General features: G+C 39.9%; 1 protein-coding gene across 4 annotated transcripts in view; it reads right to left on the reverse strand.

The window, feature by feature from the left end:
- The window catches only part of tbc1d23 (TBC1 domain family member 23), a 65839-nt gene extending 41287 nt beyond the window's left edge, over nucleotides 1–24552 (reverse strand). For 2 of the 4 annotated variants that reach the window (XM_033032632.1, XM_033032628.1), the window contains exons 1-4: nucleotides 24410–24552; nucleotides 11685–11796; nucleotides 6420–6525; nucleotides 695–899 (exon numbers count right to left, since the gene is read on the reverse strand). In XM_033032632.1, coding sequence (XP_032888523.1) covers nucleotides 695–899; nucleotides 6420–6525; nucleotides 11685–11796; nucleotides 24410–24474 — 488 coding nt within the window. In that variant the 5' untranslated portion in view covers nucleotides 24475–24552. Of the gene's footprint in view, nucleotides 1–694; nucleotides 900–6419; nucleotides 6526–11684; nucleotides 11797–12552; nucleotides 12657–24409 lie in introns of those variants that run through there. The other 2 variants (XM_033032631.1, XM_033032630.1) reach the window with 2 other exon arrangements.
- Between the last annotated feature and the right edge of the window lie 408 nt (nucleotides 24553–24960).

The raw sequence follows: 24960 nt of genomic DNA on the forward strand, positions 1-24960 counted from the left end.
TGGGGTACTGATTGGGGATGATCAGCCATGATCACATTGAATGGCGGTGCTGGCTCGAAGGGCCAAATGGCATACTCCTGCACCTATTGTCACACACAGATGACCACTGATTTATGTGGGGCCCTATTCTCTCTCTGGTGGTACTTTTTCCCTGAATAAACTTAGAACATCTCTTTGGATTCTCCTTAATCTTATCTTCTGCTCGTTTTTGTCTTCCTGTTTCCCTTGTTAAGTATGCTCCTCAATCCCTGAATAATAAAACTGTGCTCACTTGTCCCAAAAGACTGGCCCACTGACACTTCAGTCACCTGTGTTGCCCTATTCCCTTAATGTAAGTCAAGCTTTGATCTCTCTCTTGTCCGGACTTCTACATATTGCCTGAGGAATCTTTCCTAAACATATTTAACAAATTCCACCACATCTAAGCCCTTGGAAACATGCCAGTCCCAGTCCCTTCAACATAAAACAAATATGATTTATAAACTTTTCTTCATTCTGACGAAAGGGCATCAAACAGAAACATTAACTCTGTTTCTCTTTCCACCAATTCTGTCTAACCCACGGAGTATTTCCAGCACTTTGTTTATATATCAGATTTCCATTAGCTGCAGTTTATTGATTATAGAATAGAGACATCATTTTCACAAGCCGTAATGAATGGTGATTAATTCAGGCATCATAGACATTTCCTTACCTGGGAATATATTTGTTCATGATAGCATAAAAACAATTATATAAATCATTGCGTGGCATTCGGAGTGGAACAAGAGGTTTAAGTAAGTCTGTCCACCCAAGACTCTGGGTATAGATGACATTTCTGGATTTGCAGTAAAATGTGATTACAGATTCAATGTCTGAAAGTAACTGCTCCTTTTCTTCATCTGGCATTGAAAGACGATCTACAGGAGATAAAATATTGAGATACAAATCAAAAATGTATTAGTATTTATGGGAACATTGCATGAGATTTCTGAAACTGAAATAATGGATGTATTTTTTATTTTAAAAGGACATTTGAAACCACTAATTTTGAAATCCATAATCTATATGGAAAGGTAACAATCTCAGGATTACTGCCTGTGCCACGCGACAGTGAGAGTAGGAATGGAGCGAGGTGGAGGATAAATGCGTGGATGAGGGACTGGTGCAGTGGGTATGGATTCAAGTTTCTGGATCATTGGGACCTCTTTTGGGGAAGGTGCGACCTGTACAGAAAGGACGGGTTGCACTTGAACTCAAGGGGGACCAATATCCTGGCGGGGAGATTTGCAAAGGCTACTGGGGAGACTTTAAACTAGTATGGTTGGGGGGAGGGACTCAAATTGGGAAAGCTAGCAGTCAGTGTGTGAAGCAGGGGGCAGAGAATGGTAGCACTCTGACCCAAAATGTAGGGGAGAGAGAAGAAAAAGAAAATAATCAGAGAATAAGAGAGGGTGGGTTTCTTAAATGTGTATATTTTAATGCTAGGAGCATTGTAAGAAAAGTGGATGAACTTAGAGCCTGGATTGACACCTGGAAGTATGATGTTGTGGCGATCAGTGAAACATGGTTGCAGGAGGGCTGTGATTGGAAACTAAATATTCCAGGATTTAGTTGCTTCAGGTGTGATAGAATTGGAGGGGCAAGAGGTGGAGGTGTTGCATTGCTTATCAGGGAAGATATTACAGCAGTGCTTTGGCAGGATAGATTAGAGGGCTCGTCTAGGGAGGCTATTTGGGTGGAACTGAGAAATGGGAAAGGGGTAGCAACACTTATAGGGGTGTATTATAGACTGCCAAATGGGGAGCGAGAATTGGAAGAGCAAATATGTAAGGAGATTGCAGATATTAGTAGTAAGCACAAGGTAGTGATTGTGGGAGATTTCAATTTTCCACACATAGACTGGGAAACACATTCTGTAAATGGGCTGGATGGGTTGGAGTTTGTAAAATGTGTGCAGGATAGTTTTTTGCAACAATACATAAAAGTACCTACTAGAGAAGGGGCGGTACTGGACCTCCTGTTAGGAAATGAGATGGGTCAGGTGGCAGAGGTATGCGTTGGGGAACAGTTCAGGTCCAGTGATCACAATACCATTAGTTTCAATATAATTATGGAGAGGGACAAAACTGGACCTAGGGTTGAGATTTTTGATTGGAGAAAGGCTAACTTTGAGGAGATACGAAAGGATTTAAAAGGAGTAAATTGGGACAGTTTGTTTTATGGGAAAGATGTGGAAGAGAAATGGAGTACATTTAAAGGTGAAATTTTAAGAGTACAGAATCTTTATGTCCCTGTTCGGTTGAAAGGAAATCGTAAAAATTGTAAAGAGCCATGGTTTTCAAGGGAAATTGGACACTTGGTTCGGAAAAAGAGGGAGATCTACAATAGTTATAGGCAGTATGGAGTAAATGAGGTGCTTGAGGAGTATAAAGAAAAGCTAAAAGAAGATATGAGGTTGCTTTGGCAAGTAAGGTAAAAGTAAATCCGAAGGGTTTCTACCGCTATATTAATAGCAAAAGGATAACGAGGGATAAAATTGGTCCATTAGAGAGTCAGAGTGGCCAACTATCTGCAGAGCCAAAAGAGATGGGGGAGATATTGAACAGTTTCTTTTCCTCGGTATTCACCAAGGAGAAGGATATTGAATTATGTGAGGTGAGGGAAACAAGTAGAGTAGCTATGGAAACTATGAGGATCAAAGAAGAGGAAGTACTGACACTTATAAAAGGAGATAAGTCTCCAAGTCCGGACAGGATATTCCCTAGGACATTGAGGGAAGTTAGTGTAGAACTAGCAGGGGCTATGGCAGAAATATTTCAAATGTCATTAGAAACGGGAATAGTGCCGGAGGATTGGCGTACTGCACATGTTGTTCCATTGTTTAAAAAGGGGTCTAAGAGTAAACCTAGCAATTATAGACCTGTTAGTTTGACGTCAGTGGTGGGCAAATTAATGGAAAGAATACTTAGAGATAATATATATAAGCATCTGGATAAACAGGGTCTGATTAGGAACAGTCAACATGGATTTGTGCCTGGAAGGTCATGTTTAACTAATCTTCTTGAATTTTTTGAAGATGTTACTCGGGAAATTGATGAGGGTAAAGCAGTGGATGTTGTGTATATGGACTTCAGTAAGGCCTTTGACAAGGTTCCTCATGGAAGGTTGGTTAAGAAGGTTCAATGGTTGGGTATTAATGGTGGAGTAGCAAGATGGATTCAACAGTGGCTGAATGGGAGATGCCAGAGAGTAATGGTGGATGGTTGTTTGTCAGGTTGGAGGCCAGTGACGAGTGGGGTGCCACAGGGATCTGTGTTGGGTCCACTGTTGTTTGTCATGTACATCAATGATCTGGACGATGGTGTGGTAAATTGGATTAGTAAGTATGCAGATGATACTAAGATAGGTGGGGTTGCGGGTAATGAAGTAGAGTTTCAAAGTCTACAGAGAGATTTATGCCAGTTGGAAGAGTGGGCTGAAAGATGGCAGATGGAGTTTAATGCTGATAAGTGTGAGGTGCTACATCTTGGCAGGACAAATCAAAATAGGACGTACATGGTAAATGGTAGGGAATTGAAGAATGTAGGTGAACAGAGGGATCTGGGAATAACTGTGCACAGTTCCCTGAAAGTGGAATCTCATGTAGATAAGGTGGTAAAGAAAGCTTTTGGTGTGCTGGCCTTTATAAATCAGAGCATTGAGTATAGAAGTTGGGATGTAATGTTAAAATTGTACAAGGCATTGGTGAGGCCAATTCTGGAGTATGGTGTACAATTTTGGTCGCCTAATTATAGGAAGGATGTCAACAAAATAGAGAGCGTACAGAGGAGATTTACTAGAATGTTGCCTGGGTTTCAGCAACTAAGTTACAGAGAAAGGTTGAACAAGTTAGGGCTTTATTCTTTGGAGCGCAGAAGGTTAAGGGGGGACTTGATAGAGGTTTTTAAAATGATGAGAGGGATAGACAGAGTTGACGTGGAAAAGCTTTTCCCACTGAGAGTAGGGAAGATTCAAAGAAGGGGACATGACTTGAGAATTAAGGGACTGAAGTTTAGGGGTAACATGAGGGGGAACTTCTTTACTCAGAGAGTGGTAGCTGTGTGGAATGAGCTTCCAGTGAAGGTGGTGGAGGCAGGTTCGTTTTTATCATTTAAAAATAAATTGGATAGTTATATGGATGGGAAAGGAATGGAGGGTTATGGTCTGAGCGCAGGTATATGGGACTAGGGGAGATTATGTGTTCGGCACGGACTAGAAGGGTCGAGATGGCCTGTTTCCGTGCTGTAATTGTTATATGGTTATATGGTTATATGGTTATAGATCTAACAGGATGGGAGCTACTCATATGAAGATTTCTTTAATGCTGCATTGTATACTGAACTTCTGCTTCAAAGCTGAAAGTGCATAAGAAAGATGTGCCTGCATTAATTGTAATGCTGATGTTTTCTTCTCATCATAGCACATTATGGTGGAAATCTCTGCTTTGTTTGAAATTCACCTTTCTCCTTAGCCATTATGTCATATCAACTGTTCTGGCACTAAGCCAGATTTCTTGTGTACATTTCTGACATTGTCCTCTGGTACTTTATGTAATTTTGTATTATTAATGAGGGAAGTTAGTACCAAAAAGTCATTTAAACTGCCCATGGCTGCTTAACCCTTAAACCATGAATTCCTATTGGCCCAAGTTCCGATTTAAGTATGCTCTTCGAACTGTGTGTTTCTCTGCTAACTTTTTCCTACGTGGCTTAGTCAAATTTTGTTTTACAATACTCTTTTAAAGTGCCTTAAGACATTTTATTGTACACACAATCAACATTATTGCAAATTGCCGCTGTCACATACCCATGCAAAAAACACCAATTTCTTATACATATTGCAGGAACAAGAACTTTCAATGAATTCCCACTACTAATTCAGGTTGTTGTTACCAAAGACACCTTTATAATAAACGAGCATGAGTAGGCCATTTGGCCTCTTGCACCAGTTCCTTAATTCAATAAGGCCATTTCTGATCTTTTACCTCAGCACCAATACGTCACTAATCCAAATCTCTTGATTCTATTAATTAACATCCCCAAATCCTTGGATCTCCTTCGTGAATGTAATCAGTGACTGAACCTTTTTATCCATCTCAGGTAATGTTTTCAAAAACGACCTTATGGGTGAAGATAGTTTTTCTCATCTATTTCCTGAGTGCCCAATATGGATTATGAACGCCATGCAACTTGTACATGCACTAGCGTGTTTGGGAACCAACAGGATGGATGGGGATGTATTTGCTGGCTCTGCAGTGCTACAGGCATCTTTTGCCAGGGGAATGGAGAATTTTCACGTGCCTTCTTTCCCCATCCCCCCACAGCCAACCACAATCGCGGGTTGGGTCGAGCCAAGCAGATTCACTCGTCAGGGAAACCAGCCGGCGGCTGTTCTTCCCGCGTCTGCTCACTCTTCCATCACAGCTGTTTCCGGGATCCTCTCCTGCAGAGATTTTGTTCATTTCCAACATACAAATAGCTCAGGTGACAATTAGTTGTCAGGAATTGAACTCCGTCATAATCTGGGGATTTCCTGCCAGGGAAAATATCAACCATTTTTCTGCCAAATTCTGTAAAATCTTTGTTTGTCTCAATGAACCTGCTCCATAGTTAGTGGCAAATGAATCACTGAAGCAAATTCCATCAAGTACTTCAATTAGTACTATAAAAAGATACTGCAATAAATTGTCTCAAAGCACTTCACAGGGGTGTAATTTGACCTAAACTGATGCTGAACTACGAAAAGCATTCTTAAGACAAAGAAGTGGTTGAAGAAGTAATTTCTTAGGAGCCTTAAAATTGGAATACACAAGCGACTAAGGGAGAGATTCTCAACTCTGGGGTGGCTAAAGTTTTAATCACAATAGCAGAACGAACAAAGGCAAAAAAATGGAGAAATGTAAAATGATGAGGATATGAACAGAATTGCACACATAGTAATTTTCAAATTGAAACATAGGTGGACTGAGCTTATTTCATCTCATTTAGGGATTGGATGCTAAACAAGCAACATGGAAGCACAGATACAGTGAAGATGTAGAATGGGGTGCTGCAAACTTACATGTCCAAAGTAAACAAATGTAAGATTTAGGAAAGAGCTAAGGAATGAAATTCAGAATTCTTTCAGTCATTTGCATAGGGCAGACTTTGAATGAGCTTTGCATTGCAAACTTTTATTTCTCCAATATCTTTCAGGTTTTAAAACTGAAGGTTAACATGACCAATCATCATTTTTTTAGACTTTAAATGTATTGGTTTCAGCTTTGATGGCATCCTGCATCCTACACCTCAACATTCCCCTTGTCATCCTGCTAGAATGCCATGTTTGATGCGGGTTGTTATAAACAATAACCTGAACATAGGCAAACATTCCATGCTTCACAATAGTTACTTAATTACCTATGAGCTTTTGGCAATCTTCTTGAATGAATGTTTGTTCTGGCAGGTCCAGAGATCCATCCCATGATCCCAGACTACCTACTTTCCCTGCCACATTGAGTGAAATCTGAAACGAAGAACCAGTTAAAATGTAAAAGCAGCATATAAAAAATGTTTTGCATTCACTTGGTACTGCTTTTAGAATGCAGTAACAATCGTAATAGAGGCAACACAGATAATTCACACACATTGGATTTTAGTTTAATAACCTTCCATCTGAACTGGCAATCAATATCGATAGATATTAAGATCAGAAAAGATTGGGACTGGAGATAGTGCAAAGAAAGATAAATATGGTTGGGAGCCCTGAATATGATAGAGGGGAGAAACAATGTTTGAGAAATAGGAAGATATCTTGGAAGCACTGGCATGGAAGGTAGCATTTTCCGATACAAATACCAGGAGGTAAGGAAACCAGGAGGGCTGAATAGAGTCCTCACAAGATGACGTGTGTAAAGGAAGAATAGTCAAGATAGTTATAGGAATCAATGAACTGGTGGCCTATATCCTTAAATTTAACCTTTATTTGTTCACAGGACAAAAATGTTTATTAGCGAGGCCTGTGGTCATTTTGTATCACAGAAAAGGAAGAGAACAATCAGAAAAAGATCAAGCAAAAGTGAAGCAGGATGGAAATTGTAACCAAAAGGTATGAATCAAGGGAACAGGAGGGGATCCAAGTATGGATTGGGCCAAAGAATGTTCATATAATCCCACAATTTCACCGACACATTTTCCAATAGCAACCCTTTTTATATGGAGAAAGTAATTGGAGTTACAACTGGAAGCATCCATGTGAGAACATTCAGCAAAGTGGAGATCAGTAGTGGGCCTATTAATTGGATCTGTGTTCTTGGGAGAAGTGAAAAGCTGCTCTGGTCTTCCTGGTTGTAGTTGGAAAGTGTGTTATTTTGGGTGTACAATAAAAAATAGAGATCAGCGAGGATATTGCAACCATGTCAGTATTTTACTGCAATTCGTGTCATGGCACCTTCTCGATCAACTTCAACTGACCTTGTGGATTTAATGCATCATCAGAAAGATGCCACTTTCGACATTGCAGCAATTCTTCAGTGCTGCACTGGAAATTATGTATTTAGGCCTCTATTATGGGTCTTGCACTCACAGACTTCTACGTTGAGTGAGACTGCTGGCAATAATCTCAGGCATGCTTAGTATGTTGAAATGTGTAAGAAAGAACTGCAGATGCTGGTTTAAATTGAAGGTAGACACAAAATGCTGGAATAACTCAGCAGGACAGGCAGCATCTCTGGAGAGAAGGAATGGGTGACGTTTCGGGTCGAGACCCTTCTTCAGACTGATGTCAGGGGAGTGGGAGGGACAAAGATAGAATGTAGTTGGAGACAGTAAGACTGGTGGGAGAACTGGGAAGGGGAGGGGATAGAGAGGGAAAGCAAGGGCTATTTGAAGTTAGAGAAGTCAATGTTCATACCGTTGGGGTGTAAACTACCCAAGTGAAATATGAGGTGCTGTTCCTCCAATTTGCGCTGGGCTTCGCTCTGACAATGGAGGAGGCCCAGGACAGAAAGGTCAGATTGGGAATGGGAGGGGGAGTTGAAGTGGTGCGCAACCAGGAGATCAGGTAAGTTAAGACGGGCTGAGCAGAGTGATTGCCGAGCCAGCGCTTAGTCTCGCCGATGTAGAAAGGTTGACCCCTGATACAGTAGATGAGGTTGGAGGAGGTGCACGTGAACCTCTGTACTTCCTATTAAACAACTGTAGCTAAATTCATAACTTCCCCTCCTCAAATCATTTACGTGTTAGCACTGTACCAGGTTGCAGAGATGGGAACCATAATACCCTTAGCTTCATTACATCACAATACACCAAATTTACACTTCTTTTTCCACTCCGCCCCTGACCACTGTGATTCTGAAGAAGGGTCCGGACGTAAAATGTCACCTATCCTTGACCTCCAGAGATGATGCCTGACCCACTGAGTTATTCCAGCACTTTGTGTCTCTTTCTTTGTAACCCACCATTTGCAGTTCCTTGTTTTAGCAGATTTACAAAGCATTTCATTTGACCAAACAACATTTTCTAAAATGTGTTTAATTTCCATTCAGTTCATTTTTCCTGAAGGTGCACCAGACTGGGGTACAATTCCATGGCACTGGAACAGAAATGGGCCATTCAGCCCGAGGTTAACAGTAGCAAAGGAAAATTCATAGGGAAAAGCATGCATTTTTATGGATGGAATATCGAAATTACACATAATTCATAAGAGCACAGGTACAGATGAACTGAGGGTTCATAGACGGCACAGTGGTGCAGTTAATGGAGTCACAGCCCCATAGTACAGTTACCCGGTTTCAAACATTACTGCATCTGTGTGAGATTTGCATGTTGTCCCTCTGGTGCTCCAGTTTCCTCCTACACCCCAAAGGTGCCCATGTTTGTAGGTTAGATGGCAATTGAAAATTGCCCTGAATTTTTATACGAGCGGCAGAATCATGATGAAAATGTAGGGAGAATTATAAAATGGGATTATTAAAGGAAAATGGATGTTTGATCGTCAGCGTGAATTTGTTGGGCTAAAAGGCCTGTTTCGGTACGGTATCTATGATTTTTATGTGCATAGTTTTTGAAATTTACAGGACTTATTGAGAGAGTACTTGGCAAAGCATGTGTGATTTTGTGGTTTAGAAATGTTGGTGTTGAAACATAGAAAACAGGTGCAGGAGTAGGCCATTCGGCCCTTCGAACCTGCACTGCCATTCAATATGATCATGGCTGATCATCCAACTCAGTATCCTGTATCTGCCTTCTCTCCGTACCCCCGATACCTTTAGCCACAAGGGCCACATCTAACTCCCTCTTAAATATAGCCAATGAACTGGCCTCAACTACCTTCTGTGGTAGAGAATTCCAGAGATTCACCACTCTCTGTGTGAAAAATGTTTTTCTCATCTCGGTCCCAAAAGATTTCCCCCTTATCCTTAAACTGTGACCCCTTGTTCTGGACCTCCCCAACATCGGGAACAAAAGTACAAAAGGAGAGGTTACGTTCAACACTACTAAGTTTCAGTTGGATCACAATCAAGAGCAGTGTGCCCAGTACCAGGCCCTACACTTTTGAAAAGATCTGAGGGTTCTTGAGAGAGTGTAGAAAAGATTTATCAGAAGGTTTAGGTGATGAGGTAGTTGGGCTACAAAGTTAGGTTGAAAAAGCTGGAGTTCGTACGTTGAACAAAGGAGTTTGAAGAGAGATTTGCCAGATGTGTTCAGATTTAGGTGGACAGAGAAACTCTTCTCATCAGTTTATGACAGAAGACAAGGAGAACACAAAATAAGGATTTGAATAATCATGAAGAACATTTTATACAGTGAATAGTAATAGCCTGGAACTTGCTGCCTCTGACAGTTGTGAAAGTAAACTTGATCAATGATTTCAGGATTAGAGCGAGGGAGCGAATGAATTACTGGTTCTGTGGAATGTAGGTTGAATGTTGTTCCTCCCTGCTATAATTATTTCCTTACCTTAACCCCCCTATTCTTCTATGTTTCTAGTAACCTTTAGGTCAAGATGAGATTCCTACTGTCACTTTTGAATGGAATAGCTTTGATTTTCAGATTGTGTCCCTTTGTCCCATACGTCACTGCTAGTAGAAAAGAGTTTCTGTCCCCTTTCAATATCTTTCAAGGTCCCCAAATTTCAACCATCCAATTATATACAACGGATAAAACCCCATTTTATGGAATTCCTCCTCACATTCTTTGAAGCTCTGGTAATGTGCTGCATTCCTTTTGGTACATACACTTTTCAACTGAAGTTCTCTACAGTGGCTATTCACATTTATACACGAACAATGGGTATAGTGATTAGAAACAAGTCATGCCATCAAATTACACACTAACAAGAGTTATCCTCTGTAAAAGAGGAGGAAATATTGCACATTAAATCAACATTGTGCCAATGCATGTGACCGTTTTGGGGACTCAACACAATTTAAGCACTCATTGGAAAGCATGCTTTAACCTGTTGAAACAATTGAACTTGCTACATTTACATGAAATTGAGAGCATAGCCATGCATGTATTAATCTAACAAATTAAATTTTAAATATGGAAAGCAGTCAATGAGTGTGGGTTCTGTTAGAATGATGCAAGAACAGAAATCTCTCGCTAAATTGATGTCATTTGGATGTAAACAGCTGCCTCATCCATGTATCCATTCTTTATTTGAAAGTTTACGCAGACTAGTTGATGCATTCTCACACAATCACTGGATTACAATTGTTAGTTCTGATTGTTCCTACTGCTTTCAGCCCACTGAAGTGAGGTCAACTCAAGGGCTTGTCCCACTTGGGCGTCATGCAGATGGCGCACGAAGATTTTGTACATCCCAAAATCCTGGGACTCCGTGCGCGACTGCCTATGTCACCAGGCGCGCATCATGTGCACCATGTGCGCATCACGACGTGTGCGCCATGACGCGTAAATGATGTCGCGTAAATGACGCCCAAGTGGGACAGGCCCTTAAAGCATTACAATTTCTTTCATTGTTGTGACTGGCTTAATCTATACATAGAAACATAGAAAATAGGTGCAGGACGAGGCCATGCGGCCCTTCGAACCAGCATCGCCATTCATTGTGATCATGGCTGATTGTCCCAAATCAATAACATGTGCCTGCCTTCTCCCCATATCCCTTGATTCTACTAGCCCCTTGAGAAGCATAAGTACTTTTTTTCTGGTCTGTATAGCTTAGTACAAAACAATACAGAGGAACTGCAAAACCAGGTCATTGTTATGTTTGTGTTAATCAGAAACAGTTAGTTATCCCATTTGCATTTTGCTTTCATCGCCACATGATAACAGTAGTTATTGCAAAATAAACAAAGCTCTAAAATAAGGTTAACAGTTTCTTCAGATACATTCCATAACTGTTTCTTCGGATGATCAAACTGCATCTCTTCACCTCTGCCTATCCTTAGCCCCACGTCCCCCTCCCTTTTCATCTGTGCTTGAATTGCCTCATATTGTGTTTTGAATTGAATTCTGTCTTTAATTTGTGTACTAGTCATGTCTCTACTATTTATTTCATTCCGCTTACATGTTTTTCCTCTACTTGCTAAATTTTTGTAAGGTGTCCTTGAGACTCTTGAAAGGCGCCCATAAATAAAATTTATTATTATTATTATTATTATTAAAATCTCATTTTGCGAGCTGAAAAATGTTGCATTTCTACACCATTTTTTTTACCTTCCACACTTTGGCTCTTTGGTCAGCTGGTATGCATCGTCCTTGAATTATATTTCTGAGTGTCTCCAAGTCACAGCCTCCTTCATCCAATGCTTCAGCTAGATCTTTATCCCTAAGACAGAAGTGAAAGGCCAACAACTTAATAATAAGATCATGATTGAAGGGTTTATTTACATAATTTAGAACACTTTTACTGGCAACTCAATAATTCAGGTTGTGTTTGTACAAATACATCAGTAGAAAAGTGTTACAAAATCTTAGCACTGGCTGACTTGGAAGTACTGGAAGGGAATTTAGTCCAATAAGGCCACTTATTAGGACTAAAAGGTGTATGTAAAAATAAGTAATATTCTTTATATGAAAATTTGAGAAGCCATAATAATTGTGTATGATAAATAAAACTGGAAATAATATTAGAAATTAAAAATCGAGGCAAAGTATATGCAAATATGAGTTCAACTCACGTCAACTTAAAATATTAACCGTCCTCTGCAAGGTCGTTAATTCTCATGCAGATACCACTAAACACCGAGTTTTCAATCTCTCACCATTAGAAAACTCTTTCTATTTGTTTATCAAACAGAATGATCTAATTTTTTTCACTTTATACTCCATCTGCCACGAACTTGCCAACAGAATAGCATGTTGATATCCCCCTGACACTTCTTTGCATTCTTCTCACAACTCACATCATCATCAGTAAACCTGGATATATTGCACTCAGTCTCCTCACCAAAATCATTGAAATTGAATATGAACAGCTAGGGACCATCCATTAGTCCCTTCAGCCCTTCATTGCCCCAAACCCAACAATGAAATGTTTACTCTTACATTCAGGTAAGTGTTTGTTTATTAATCTTCAACTCACATCAGTATGCTAATGAGACTTCAGTAACGTCTGACAGTGCCAGAAATCCAGGTTCAATCCTGACCTCGGGTGTTGGCCGAGTGGAGTTTGCGCAATCACCCCGCGACCGTGGGATTCCTCCGTGCCTCCCATGTCCCAAAGATGCGTGGGTGTAGGTTAATTTGCATCTGTAAATTGCCCCAAATGTGTGGGGAGTGGATGCGAAAGTGAGATAACAAAGAACTCATTAAATGTGTGATCGATGGTCAGTGTGGACTCAGTGGGTCGAAGGGCCCGTTTCCACACTGAATCTCCAAAAACTAAACTAAACTAAGGAAGATTCAATTTGAAGCACTCTTGCTAAAGGCCAATGTAGATGTAATGGGCCGTTGAACTCCCTTCTATGCTGTACATTTCTATGGTTACTCTCATTGATCAATTGCTCTTGCATTAATGCATTTGTAGTTAACACTAATACAACCCTATAAAACATTTTGCTATGTAGCCAATACTATGCAAAACGAATCTGAAAATAACAAATACATTGAATTCGGGTGTAACAGTTCCAAATAAATATAATTATTATTTCAAATTAATAGGAACATAAAACCATTTGGACAGCAATTTAGAAAGTGCTAGCTCATATATAAAGCCTCACTTTCGTATCCTCAAAACTTACAAATAGCAGTCAACTGCTGCTCCTTTTAAAAGGGGAATATTAAATGATGCGATTATTCAATTAGGAGCTTCACATGGAGAAAAAAACACTAAAGGGCCTGTCCCACTGTACAAGGTAATTCAAGAGTTCTCCCAAGTTTAGGGTTTCGGCCCGAAACGTTGCCTATTTCCTTCGCTCCATAGATGCTGCTGCACCCGCTGAGTTTCTCCAGCATTTTTGTGTTATCTCCCAAGTTTCCCCTGATTCGAACTCGGAGAATTACAGTAATAGCCGTTCGTAGGTACCCGGGGCACTCGTGGACATTTTTCACAGTGCTGAAAAAACGTCACGAGTTACCGCGTTTCCCGAGTACCTGCCGTTAGCTTTACGAGCCGCTACGGGACATCCACGAGCTCTGACGTAGCCGCTACGTACTCACCACGAGTGATTTTTTTTTTAAACTCGGGAGAGCTCTTGAATGACCTCGTACAGTGGGACAGGCCCTTAATGTCGTCTTGAATAATAGCAAGTGCTGGAAACTCTCTGTAGGCTGAACAGTAGTATCCATTAAAGGCCCACCAACTCACAATTATCTGGATTATCTCTCCTCCCACAATGCTTCCCATAAGGACACCATTGCATTGTCAGAGTTTATCCATCTCTTTCCTATCTGCTCCACAGATCTCTTCCTCTTTTCTTAACTCCAGCTTTCCATCTTTCATAGTTTTCAGGGCTCTCGTGTGCCTCCTCTATTCCCCTTGTTTCTATTTTACCCTCGTCTTTCTCTGTAAGAATGAATGTATGGGTCCCTTTATTTTCATTTTCCACTCTAGCAGTCCATATTCAACAGAACATCTTCTGCAATTTACATTATCTCAAGAGGGATACTACCACCATATATATCTTCCATACCATTTAAGCAATCTGATGGGATCAGTTTCTTCATGATAAGATCATAAGTGATATGAGTAGAATTAGGCCATTCGGCCCATCAAGTCTACTTCACCATTCAATCATTGCTGATCTATCTCTCCCTCCTAACCCCATTCTCCTGCCTTCTCCCCACAACCTCTGACACCCGTACTAATCAAGAATCTATCTATCTCTATCGTAAATATATTAATTGACTTTGCCAACACAGCCTTCTGTGGCAAAGAATTCCACAGATTCACCACCCTCTCACTAAAGAAATTCCTCCTCATCTCCTCCCAAAAATAACATCCTTTAATTCTGAGGCCATGACCTCTACTGATAGACTCTCCCACTAGTGGAAACATCCTCACCACATCCACTCTATCCACGCCTTTCACTATTTTGTACGTTTCAATGAGGTCCCCTCTCATTCTTCTAAACTCCAGCGAATATAGGCCTGGTGCCGTCAAACGCGCATCATATGTTAACCTACTCATGACTCTCTTCTCCACTCTTCCATCTCCACAAACTACTTTTGCAACACCTGTCATTTTACTTCACTCCTTCCCACCATTCAGTGACATGCAACATCTATCTTTTTACTTCATCTTTCCCAGCATTTAGGGTGCTTACAGGTGAAGCAGCAATTCACTTGCACTTATTCCAATCTAGAGTATTGCATTCAGTAGAAACAGAGAAACTAAACTACTGGATGACCACTTTGCAAAACACTTCTATGCACTCCAATTTCAATTGCTAGTTACTTTTATTGTCCATCCTCTTCCTTTAATGACATTGCTGCCTTTGGCCTCCTACACCATTCCAACAAAGTTCAAAGATCAGGGAATACAATCTCATCTTGTCTGGGTACATTGGAGCCTTCAGATCTTGATAATGAAGTCAATAGTTTTTGATAACTCCTTTATTCTGCTTGTATCCAAACTGTCTAGTTCTTCTGCAAGATATTTCTCCTATAAATTGCAGCACAGCTGGAAGAGGTGCTGCTCATAGCATCAAAGACTTGGGTTCGATCCTGACCTCAGGTGCTATGTGTGGAGTTTGCACATGCTCCCTGTGACTTTGTGGGTTTCCTTTGGGTGCTCCTGTTTCCGCTCACATCCCAAAGACTTGGTTTGTAGGTTAATTAACCTCTGTAAATTACCCCTATTAGGTAGGAAAGAGGGATAACATAGAACTAGTGTGAACTGGTGGGTAGTTGGTCGGCGTGGACTTGATGGGCCGAAGAGCCTGTTTCCGTTCACTACTTATAAAACTAAAAAAAATAATATTTGTTGAGGTTTATGCTCTTTCCACAGACACAGCAAGATCTGCTGGAATAGCCAGAATTCCCCATTTAGTTTCAGGGTTAGCAGCAGCTTTCACCTGCACAATACAGCTTTGCACTTCCCTTTCTTTTTTCTCTAACTACACTCATTAACCAGACAGCTTGTAAACTTTGGTATCGACTCACCGTACCAGAGGTATTCCCTTTGTCCTATCCATTACTTCCACACCCTCTTTGGAATTTAAAACTAGCTTGCTTTCTCAAATTAGCAAATCTTTGCCTAAAACATTAATACTTCCTCTTTTCTTAGATGCCATCTGACCTACTAATGATTTCAAGCATTTTCTGCTTTTATTTCTGTTCCAAGTAACTGCAGCTTTTTGATAATCAATGAATGTCCCAGATTTGTCTTTTAGTCAAAGAAAACGGATCAAGGAAGAGTAAGAACCAGTGACTGATAACACACTAGATTATTTAACAATGATTTGAATTTGTTCAGTTTTTTACTAATGCAAAATAGCCAAAGGCCCTACTCAGAGAATAAGTAAATACAATCTTAGCTTTGGAAGCTGAATGTTTTGCTGCAGTGGTGGAGCAACTAACTTTAGAGATGATCAAGAGGCCAGAATCTCAGTAAAGGCACAGACAGATATCTTCAAAAATGTGGTGCTGAAAGAAATTGCAAAGAGAAGGAGTGTCAAAATATCTCCTCAAATAAATGTTGAGAGGAATTTCAAAAGCAATGTGAAAATGAAAAAGAATTTCAACATCAAGCTGCTTAATTAGGGCCAGTGTAATTACAAAGCTGATCTTTGGATTCAATGTGGCAAAGCTAAAGGCTATCTGAGTCAGCTTCAGGTACGAAGGTGTTTGCAAAGACGCAAAGCTTGTAGCAGTGACCAAAGAGAATAGTTTCTCAATCTTTAATTGGTGGAAATATCTTCATAGCGAACACTAAATGTTAGACTATAAAGCATTCAATTGCAATTGTTAAAATGATTCAAATAGTCCAGCTACATTCCCACGAGATGGAAAGGGAGGGCAATGAGAGCCAGAGTACCCTGGATAGATTTAGAGTAAAATGAAGCAGATTAAAAAAGAGCATGCCATGGATTTCAGGTTGACACCACACGAGAACCAGGCTAATTCTAGAATGCACAGAGAAAAACTAATTACGGAACTGAGAAATTATGTTGGTATATATAAAATTCCAAAAATATTCTTTAGAAATATAAATAACAAATGCTTCTATTGACAGATGTATACCAATATTCCATTAAACAATATAACAGCCACAGATACTTAAAGCCCATCAAAACCATGGGACATCCTGATTAAATACCATTGCAACTAGACAAGAGAAGATAACAAACGTTCATATCAATTTGCCCTATTCAACAGCATTTTATTTACAATACTGTTGAGGTACGGTTACAGTACAGTGATTTTGTGTATTTTCTGACATATGGACAAAATTAACCAAAGACTTGGCATAATTGGCTTCTGAAACAAATCTTGACTGTTGGGCGTAGATCCTTGCTGGTTTTGAATCTTTGTATGTCCATATATTTGTTCATTATTATGATAGACTGAGTATGACATGTTCACAAGGCATTACAGGACATTTGGTCAAATGCAGAGGAGACAAGGGCCAAAGCTAGGATAGATAATACAAAGAGCCTGTGTAACAGCAATGCATGTTCATATTTTGAGAAATGCATTGAAACTCAGAGCCAGGACCATTGCCATGGGACAATACTGAAAACTAGGTATGCAACATACAGTGCCCTCCATAATGTTTGGGACAAAGACCCATCATTTATTTATTTGCCTCTGTACGCCACAATTTGAGATTTGTAATAGAAAAAAAAAAATCACATGCGATTAAAGTGCACATTGTCAGATTTTAATAGAGGCCATTTTTACACACTTGGTTTCACCATGTAGAAATTACAGCAGTGTTTATACATACTCCCCCATTTCAGGGGACCATAATGTTTGGGACACAACAATGTCATGTAAATGAAAGTAGTTATGTTTAGTATTTTGCTGCATATCCTTTGCACGCAATGACTGGTTGAAGTCTGCGATTCATGGACAACACCAGTTGCTGGGTGTCTTCTCTGGTGATGCTCTGCCAGGCCTCTATTGCAGCCATCTTTAGCTTATGCTTGTTTTGGGGGCTAGTCCCGTTCAGTTTTCTCTTCAGCATATAAAAGGCATGCTCAATTGGGTTCAGATCGGGCAATTGACTTGGCCACTCAGGAATTGACCATTTTTTAGCTTTGAAAAACTCCTTTGTTGCTTTAGCAGTATGTTTTAGCAGTTGTATCATCAATGAAGATAAGTGAGCCAGTACCTTCAGCAGCCATACATGCCCAGGCAATAACACCCTCACCATCATGTTTCACAGATGAGGTGGTATGCTTTGGATCTTGGGCAGATCCTTCTCTCCTCCATGCTTTGCTCTTTCCATCACTCTGATATGTTAATCTTCATCTCATCTGTCCACAAGAAATTTTTCCAGAACCGTGGTTGCTCTTTTAAGTACTTCTTGGCAAACTGTAACCTGGCCATCTATTTTTGCGGCTAACCAGTGGTTTGCATCTTGCAGTGTAGCCTCTGTATTTCTGTTCATGAAGTCTTCTGCGGTCAGTGGTCATTGACAAATCCACACGTGACTCCAGAAGAGTGTTTCTGATCTGTCGGACAGGTGTTTGGGAATTTTTCTTTATTACAGATAATTATTCTGTCATCAGCTGTGGAGGTCTTCCTTGGCCTGCCAGCCCCTTTGTGATTAGTAAGCTCACCAATGCTCTCTTTCTTCTTAATGATGTTCCAACCAGTTGATTTTGGTAAGCCTAAGGTTTGGCTGATGTCTTTCAGTTTTATTCTTGTTTCTCAGTCTCATAATGGCTTCTTTGACTTTCATTGGCACAACTTTGGTCCTCATGTTGATAAACAGCAATAAAAGTTTCCAAGGTTGATGGAGAGACTGGAGGAAAGACAAGGTGCTCAGCGCTCTCTTATACTTGCATTAATGAGGCAATTAAACACACCTGAGCAATTACAAACACCTGTGAAGATATTTGTCCATATGGTGCCAGCGCAATAACCTGGCCCTCAACACCAGCAAAACCAAGGAACTGATTGTGGACTTTGGAAGGAGTAGGACCCACAGCCCCATTTATATCAACGGGTCGATGGTTGAAAGGGTCAAGAGCTTCAAATTCCTGGGCGTGCACATCTCTGAAGATCTTTCCTGGTCCGAGAACACTAATGCAATCATCAAAAAAGCACATCAGCGCCTCTACTTCCTGAGAAGATTACGGAGAGTCGGATTGTCAAGGAAGACTCTCTCTAACTTCTACAGGTGCACAGTCGAGAGCATGCTGACCGGTTGCATCGTGGCTTGGTTCGGCAATTTGAGCGCCCTGGAAAGGAAAAGACTACAAAAAGTTGTAAACACTGCCCAGTCCATCATCGGCTCTGACCTTCCTTCCATCGAGGGGATTTATCGCAGTCGCTGCCTCAAAAAGGCTGGCAGTATCATCAAAGACCCACACCATCCTGGCCACACGCTCATCTCCCTGCTACCTTCAGGTAGAAGGTACAGGAGCCTGAAGACTGCAACAACCAGGTTCAGGAATAGTTACTTCCCCTCAGCCATCAGGCTATTAAACCTGGCTCGGACAAAACTCTGATTATTACCAACCACTTTCTGTTATTTGCACTATCAGTTTATTTATTCATGTGTGTATATATTTATATCATGGTATATGGACACATTTATCTGTTTTGTAGTAAATGCCTACTATTTTCTGTGTGCTTAAGCAAAGCAAGAATTTCATTGTCCTATACAGGGACACATGACAATAAACTCACTTGAACTTGAACTTGAAGCCATGTGTCCCAAACATTATGGTGCCCTGAAATGGGGGGACTATGTATAACACAGCTGTAATTTCCACATGGTGAAACCAAAAATACCCTTTAATAAAATCTGACAATGTGCACTTTAACTACATGTGATTTTTCTATTACAAATCTTAAATTGTGGAGTATAGAGGCAAGTAAATAATGATGGGTCTTTGTCCCAAACATTATGGAGGGCACTGTATCAGATGGCTGAAGACAGCCACTAAAAGGAGTGAATAGACCAGGTGGCAGGGAGAAAATATATAAATGAGAATGAAGGCAGCCAGCATGATTATATCAGGAAAACATCATTAAAGACTCAAAGTGCTGGAGAAACTTAGTGGGTCAGGTAGCATCTCTGATTGTTGACGTTTTGGGTTGGGATCCTTCTTCAGACTTCTGAAGAAGGGTCCTGACCTGAAACGTCACCCATCCTTTTTCTCCAGAGATGCTGTCTGATTCACTGAGTTACTCTAGCACTTTGTGTCTGTCTTTGGTATAAACCAGCATCTGCAGTTCCTTGTTTCTTGTCGATCATTAAAGACTCTTTGGACTCAAAATTATGCATTGAACAATGGATGACCCAACTTGCATTCTGTTGCTGGACTAAACAAACGCCATTACAGTCACATTTACTGGCCAATCGCTCCTCTACCAATTATTGTCGTGTCAAAATATTGCAACATACTATGCATTCTAAGATCCAATACCTTTAGTTTGAATTTCCTTGCAGTATCTTGTATCGCTATTGTAAAGTCCTGCTACATCGGGGTTTTGCCTATTTGTGGTAATCATCCACAATAATTCAATGACCACAATTATAGAACTGGCTTTTCAGCAGTTTATATCACCCTATTGTTTTTTTTAAGCAGAATGGCATGGAAAAGAATGGATTGATTCATAACTCTGTTGAAGAGAAAATTGGGAACTGAAATAGGATCAAAAGCAAAATGAGGTCACGACGGTGGATGTCAACAAAGTGAACAAAAAGATTTGCAACAGTTGCATAAAATGTCGCAGGCTAGTAGCCATAATAAGGCTATAACCTAACCAATAGATAAAGACAAATGTACTTGGTTCGGAAGGAGAAAACTAGATTTTGTAAGGTGAGCTTTTCTTTGTGTTTAATGAACCAAGTATGATGCATGTTTATTTTTTCAATAGACGCGTGTTGCTTAAAATTGTAATTTGGAACATGAATAGTTAACCATGCATGCAAATAACTGTGAAAATTACTCAGCTGATAGTCTACCAAGAAAGAGTAAAATTGATCAACAGTTTCATCAAAAATCCAGCAAAACAAAATTAGACAGACCACTGCAGAGAATGTAATAGAAACATCTTTTGAAATTACATGGATTTCAGCAAGACATAAAAACTACATGCACTGACAGAGAGATCGTTAGAGTGTTTTTCCCCTCTGTTTAAATCCTCCATACAGATTTCAAGAACAACCCTAAAAGATATAGGACGGCAAATTGGCTGGCAAAACTATAATGAAAAGGATAGAGGAAATGGAAACAAAATAAGAAAGACAACTGTTAACAGCACCTATTTCATCAGCACCGGATTTTAGCTAGAGTGAATGAAAATACGCAAATGATGGCTCTGAATTTTGTATCTCTGTTCATTTCCAGAAAGATTTGGTTTTGGGAACTGTTTACTATCTTGGAAAGATCATGATGAAAACATTTGGACTGCACATTTATTCATTTTGTTGCTGACAATAACTTGGTCTGAATGAAGCTAACATCTATGTGTGCAGATGGTGTGCTAAATAGAGGGAAGGAGAATAGATTGACTGGCCTGAAGAGGAAATGAAAGGAAATAATCAAATTCACTGGGCACCACTGCATTCTATACGGAAAAACAATTGCAGATTAAGTTAAAATAAATGAAATGCACAATGTCATGCACTTAGTTATAAAAGGCGATAATTTTTTTTTCAAGAGCGCTAATTACTTGCAGTTTCAAACATTATTGTAAGAGAATGGTTATTTCGTAATACAGAGTGAAATGAGAAGTTTTGAAAGACTTTTGGGTCTTCTTCCTCTGATTTGTAAATTGCCTGCAATCAAGCAGAAGTAGGAGAATGATTTAGTGAATAGAGTGGATAATTAAGGTTTTTGACTGTTATGACCTATCACTTGAATATACTAGATCTGCACATGCAAGTTCCCAGTACCTGTTGCATGTTACAACAGCTTTCCAAAACAAGATTTGATTTGAATTCAAAAATATGATGTACAATTTTAAAAAACATTTTATTGAGAATTCCTTACACTTATGTTGTCACATTTGTTGTCAGTCATTGCAAGTATTTGTTTGTGTAAAGTGGAAAGTGACATTTTGGAACATCAGACAAATTATATAATTAAGTCTGAACATGAGACAAGCATTGTGTGGGAAGGAACTGCAGATGCTGGTTTAAACTGAAGATAGACACAAAAGGCTGAAGTAACTCAGCGGGACAGGCAGCAGGTAACGCCTGCATTCCCTTTCTCAAAGGGTCTCGACCGGAAACGTCACCCATTCCTTCTCTCCAGAGATACGGTGCAGGCTTCAAGGGTCAAATGGCCTCCTCCTAAAACCTATTTTCTATACTGCCGGTCCCGTTGAGTTACTCCAGCATTTTGTGTCTCTGAGACAAGCATTTATCATTTTGGGAATATGGCTCCTGATATACAACACCTATCTCTGAAACAGTGTGTGCAAAAAATGCTGCTTTTTTTTTCTTTTGCACGTATGCATGCCATGAATACTGTAAAAATAAAATAGAAGAACAAATTAACCATAAGAATTTGGACTGCCTTAATGGAATTGCAAGGATCGACTGCAAATAAGAATAAGAAGCAGAAGGCACACTTACTATCACCCAGTTTTAAATTAATGTTTGCATTATACTTCCTTTAAACAAGTTTGATTGCATAGGTGACTTTCTAATTCCAGAAAGTTTCCTGCATTTTTTTTTTTAAAGTGCATATTGTTTTATTGTACCAACCAACTGCTCAAATTATACTAGATGCTCTGTTAAATTACATTGTTAAAGAATAGCAAGTCATGTATTAATAGTTATTGTGGTTCTCACATTAAATAATTGTTTTTGTGTTTGCTTGAAAAACAGTTATCAACAGATTTACTTATTGAAGGGAGAGATGATAATTGATTGTTTACACTGGTCTTTTGCAAGGAAGATCCAGTCCGAGTATCAGCAAGCAAATGTATTTTAAATACTGGATGAGCTAAAAATTGAGAAATGACATTGGAAAAGCTAACTGTATTTAAAAGATCACTTGATCTAAAAGGGCTGCATTCCAGGATTCTGAACAAAGGGTGGAAGTTGCAGAACTATTGGATACAATATTCCAAACATCTGTTGATGCTGGGGTCATGTTCGAGGACTGGAGAATTGTACATATTACACGGTTGGTAGTAAGGAAGTTTTGGGGAACAATAATCAAGAACAGTATTGGCAGTTACGTTGTTATGGGTAGAATGGTTAGGTAAAGGCAGCATGGATTTAATAGAGCCAAATCATTAGAATACTAATGTGAAAGCAAGATAATAAGAAACAGGAACAGGCCTTCAATAAGATCAGGCCTAATCCAATCCTGACCTCAACACCATTATCCTGTGTTCTCCCAATGTCCCTTGACTCCTTTGTAAATGGTCTAGGGGATACATCCACTTAAGTTAACCCAGGTTTTCCAATATCTGCCAGTTATCAATTTTCTGCCTGTGCAGTGGATCAATTGGGGATTTTTTATTTAAAAAAGTAAACAAGTGCTTTAAAAGGTGCTTGATAAACGCATAATGAGTTTGTCATCAAGAATGAAATAAAAGGGAAGTAGTGAAATGTATGTAAATTCAGCTTGATAAATGGAAATAGCAAATGGTTAATTCTTAAAGTGAAGGGAAACTCGCCAGGGGGGGAAAGGGTTCAGTGGGGTAGATGGGGGAGTGGGGGTGGGGTGTGGGGTGTTACTAGGAATATTGTTCCTAGTAACACTTTCAAACAACAAGCTTTTCTGCTTGACAAGCATCATGTCCCATCTCTTTTACAGCCAACACATAGAAAACAAATGTTCTCAAAATACTTGACAGCAGCAGAAACCAAAGTAATAACAATAACCATCTCACCCAACTGATGTCATAATAAAATGCAATGTGAACACTGTTAGACCATAAGCACATGCACAAAGATCTGCATTTTGTCCAGAAATTACAAAGCTTGATACAACTATTCACGGATCACTCAGAGTGGCTTTTCTCTAATAATTATTATGGTAGCATTTTTGACAATTTAGTCACCTTGAACAGAACAAAGTTCAGCAAGATGATAATTACACATCCATTCCAGCACTTAATGGAAGATTTGAAGACTAATTATGTGGTGTTTGTGACAATTTTAATGCGAGCGTGTTTTTAAATTCATTCAAATTATGTTCAGCTAATTGCATGGGAGAAAGTAATAAAGTCCAGAGTGATGCTTTTTGATATCAAATGTCAATCAAAATACCTCACACTACACCTGCTCTTTAACAAGGTCAAAAAATATACAAAAATAAAAACCGTGTCTCATCACTCAAACCTCCTCAGCAAATTGCTACTAGCCGCTTGAAAACAACAAGATTGCAGTTATTCCTTTAAACGTAGTCATTTAAAATTAAAAGTCATTCATCGTTAAAAGTGACAAGACGAGCAATGATTGCCGAAGTGACTGTGGTTGTACAATCTATCTTCGAAAAATAAAAAGTCTGTTGGTTTATTAACTGTTAATGTCCACATTTTTCGCAGAATTCAAGATTTTTACGAACTTAATTTCCCACAGGAGGGGGAAGAGTCTGGGCTCGCGTTTTTTTTTTAATGTGGGAACACACACGGAACTGAAATCAAGAAGCTGTCACACTCAGCCCGTCCTCTCAATCAAATATACTTTGCTCTCAATCGATCCTCTGCCCAGCTTCAAGCTCTTTGCCTGGACTCGGTGGTGAGGAGCTTTTTCTACCTCACAGAGAAGCTGCCCCACTCTGGGCAGAATCAAGGGGGGGTGTTAACTCCTTTCCGTTCAAGATTAGCCACAAGGCAAGTTACGCTTCACCCACCAACTGCTGCTGGCGCCGCCGCCACCGCCCGGTACCGGCAACTCATCCTCAGCCGCCGCCGCCATCCTCTCGCCGCTTCCACGTCTGTCCCTCAGCTGTTGCCGTAAACTGTATCGCCGGATCTTTCCTCTCTCTGCGACCGAGCGTCGTGAAAACAACAGACTTGTAGTAATGGAACTCCTAGGACAAGTCGATTTACGGCAGGTACTGCTTGGGTGTTGGTCTTGGATGTGAGAGTTATCACGATGGTAAAGATGTTGTTACTCTTACTCTTGCAATATTTATTTGGATCGTCGTAAAATGCACATGCATCCCCATTGCCAGATTTTTTTTTTAAATGGATGGCATCGTCTGCTGGAAATGGGAGAGAACAAAAGTACTACGAATACTCGAAGATGGACACATCTCTGGAGAGAAGGAATGGTGACGTTTAGGATCGAGACCCTTCTTCAGATTGGGAAGAGTCAGGGGAAAGGGAAACGAGAGATATAGACGGTGATATAGAGAGATACTCAGCAGGTCAGATGGCATCTGTGCAGAACAAATCTTCT

Source organism: Amblyraja radiata, chromosome 14 (genome assembly GCF_010909765.2).
Source record: "Amblyraja radiata isolate CabotCenter1 chromosome 14, sAmbRad1.1.pri, whole genome shotgun sequence".
NCBI classification, from domain to species: domain Eukaryota; kingdom Metazoa; phylum Chordata; class Chondrichthyes; order Rajiformes; family Rajidae; genus Amblyraja; species Amblyraja radiata.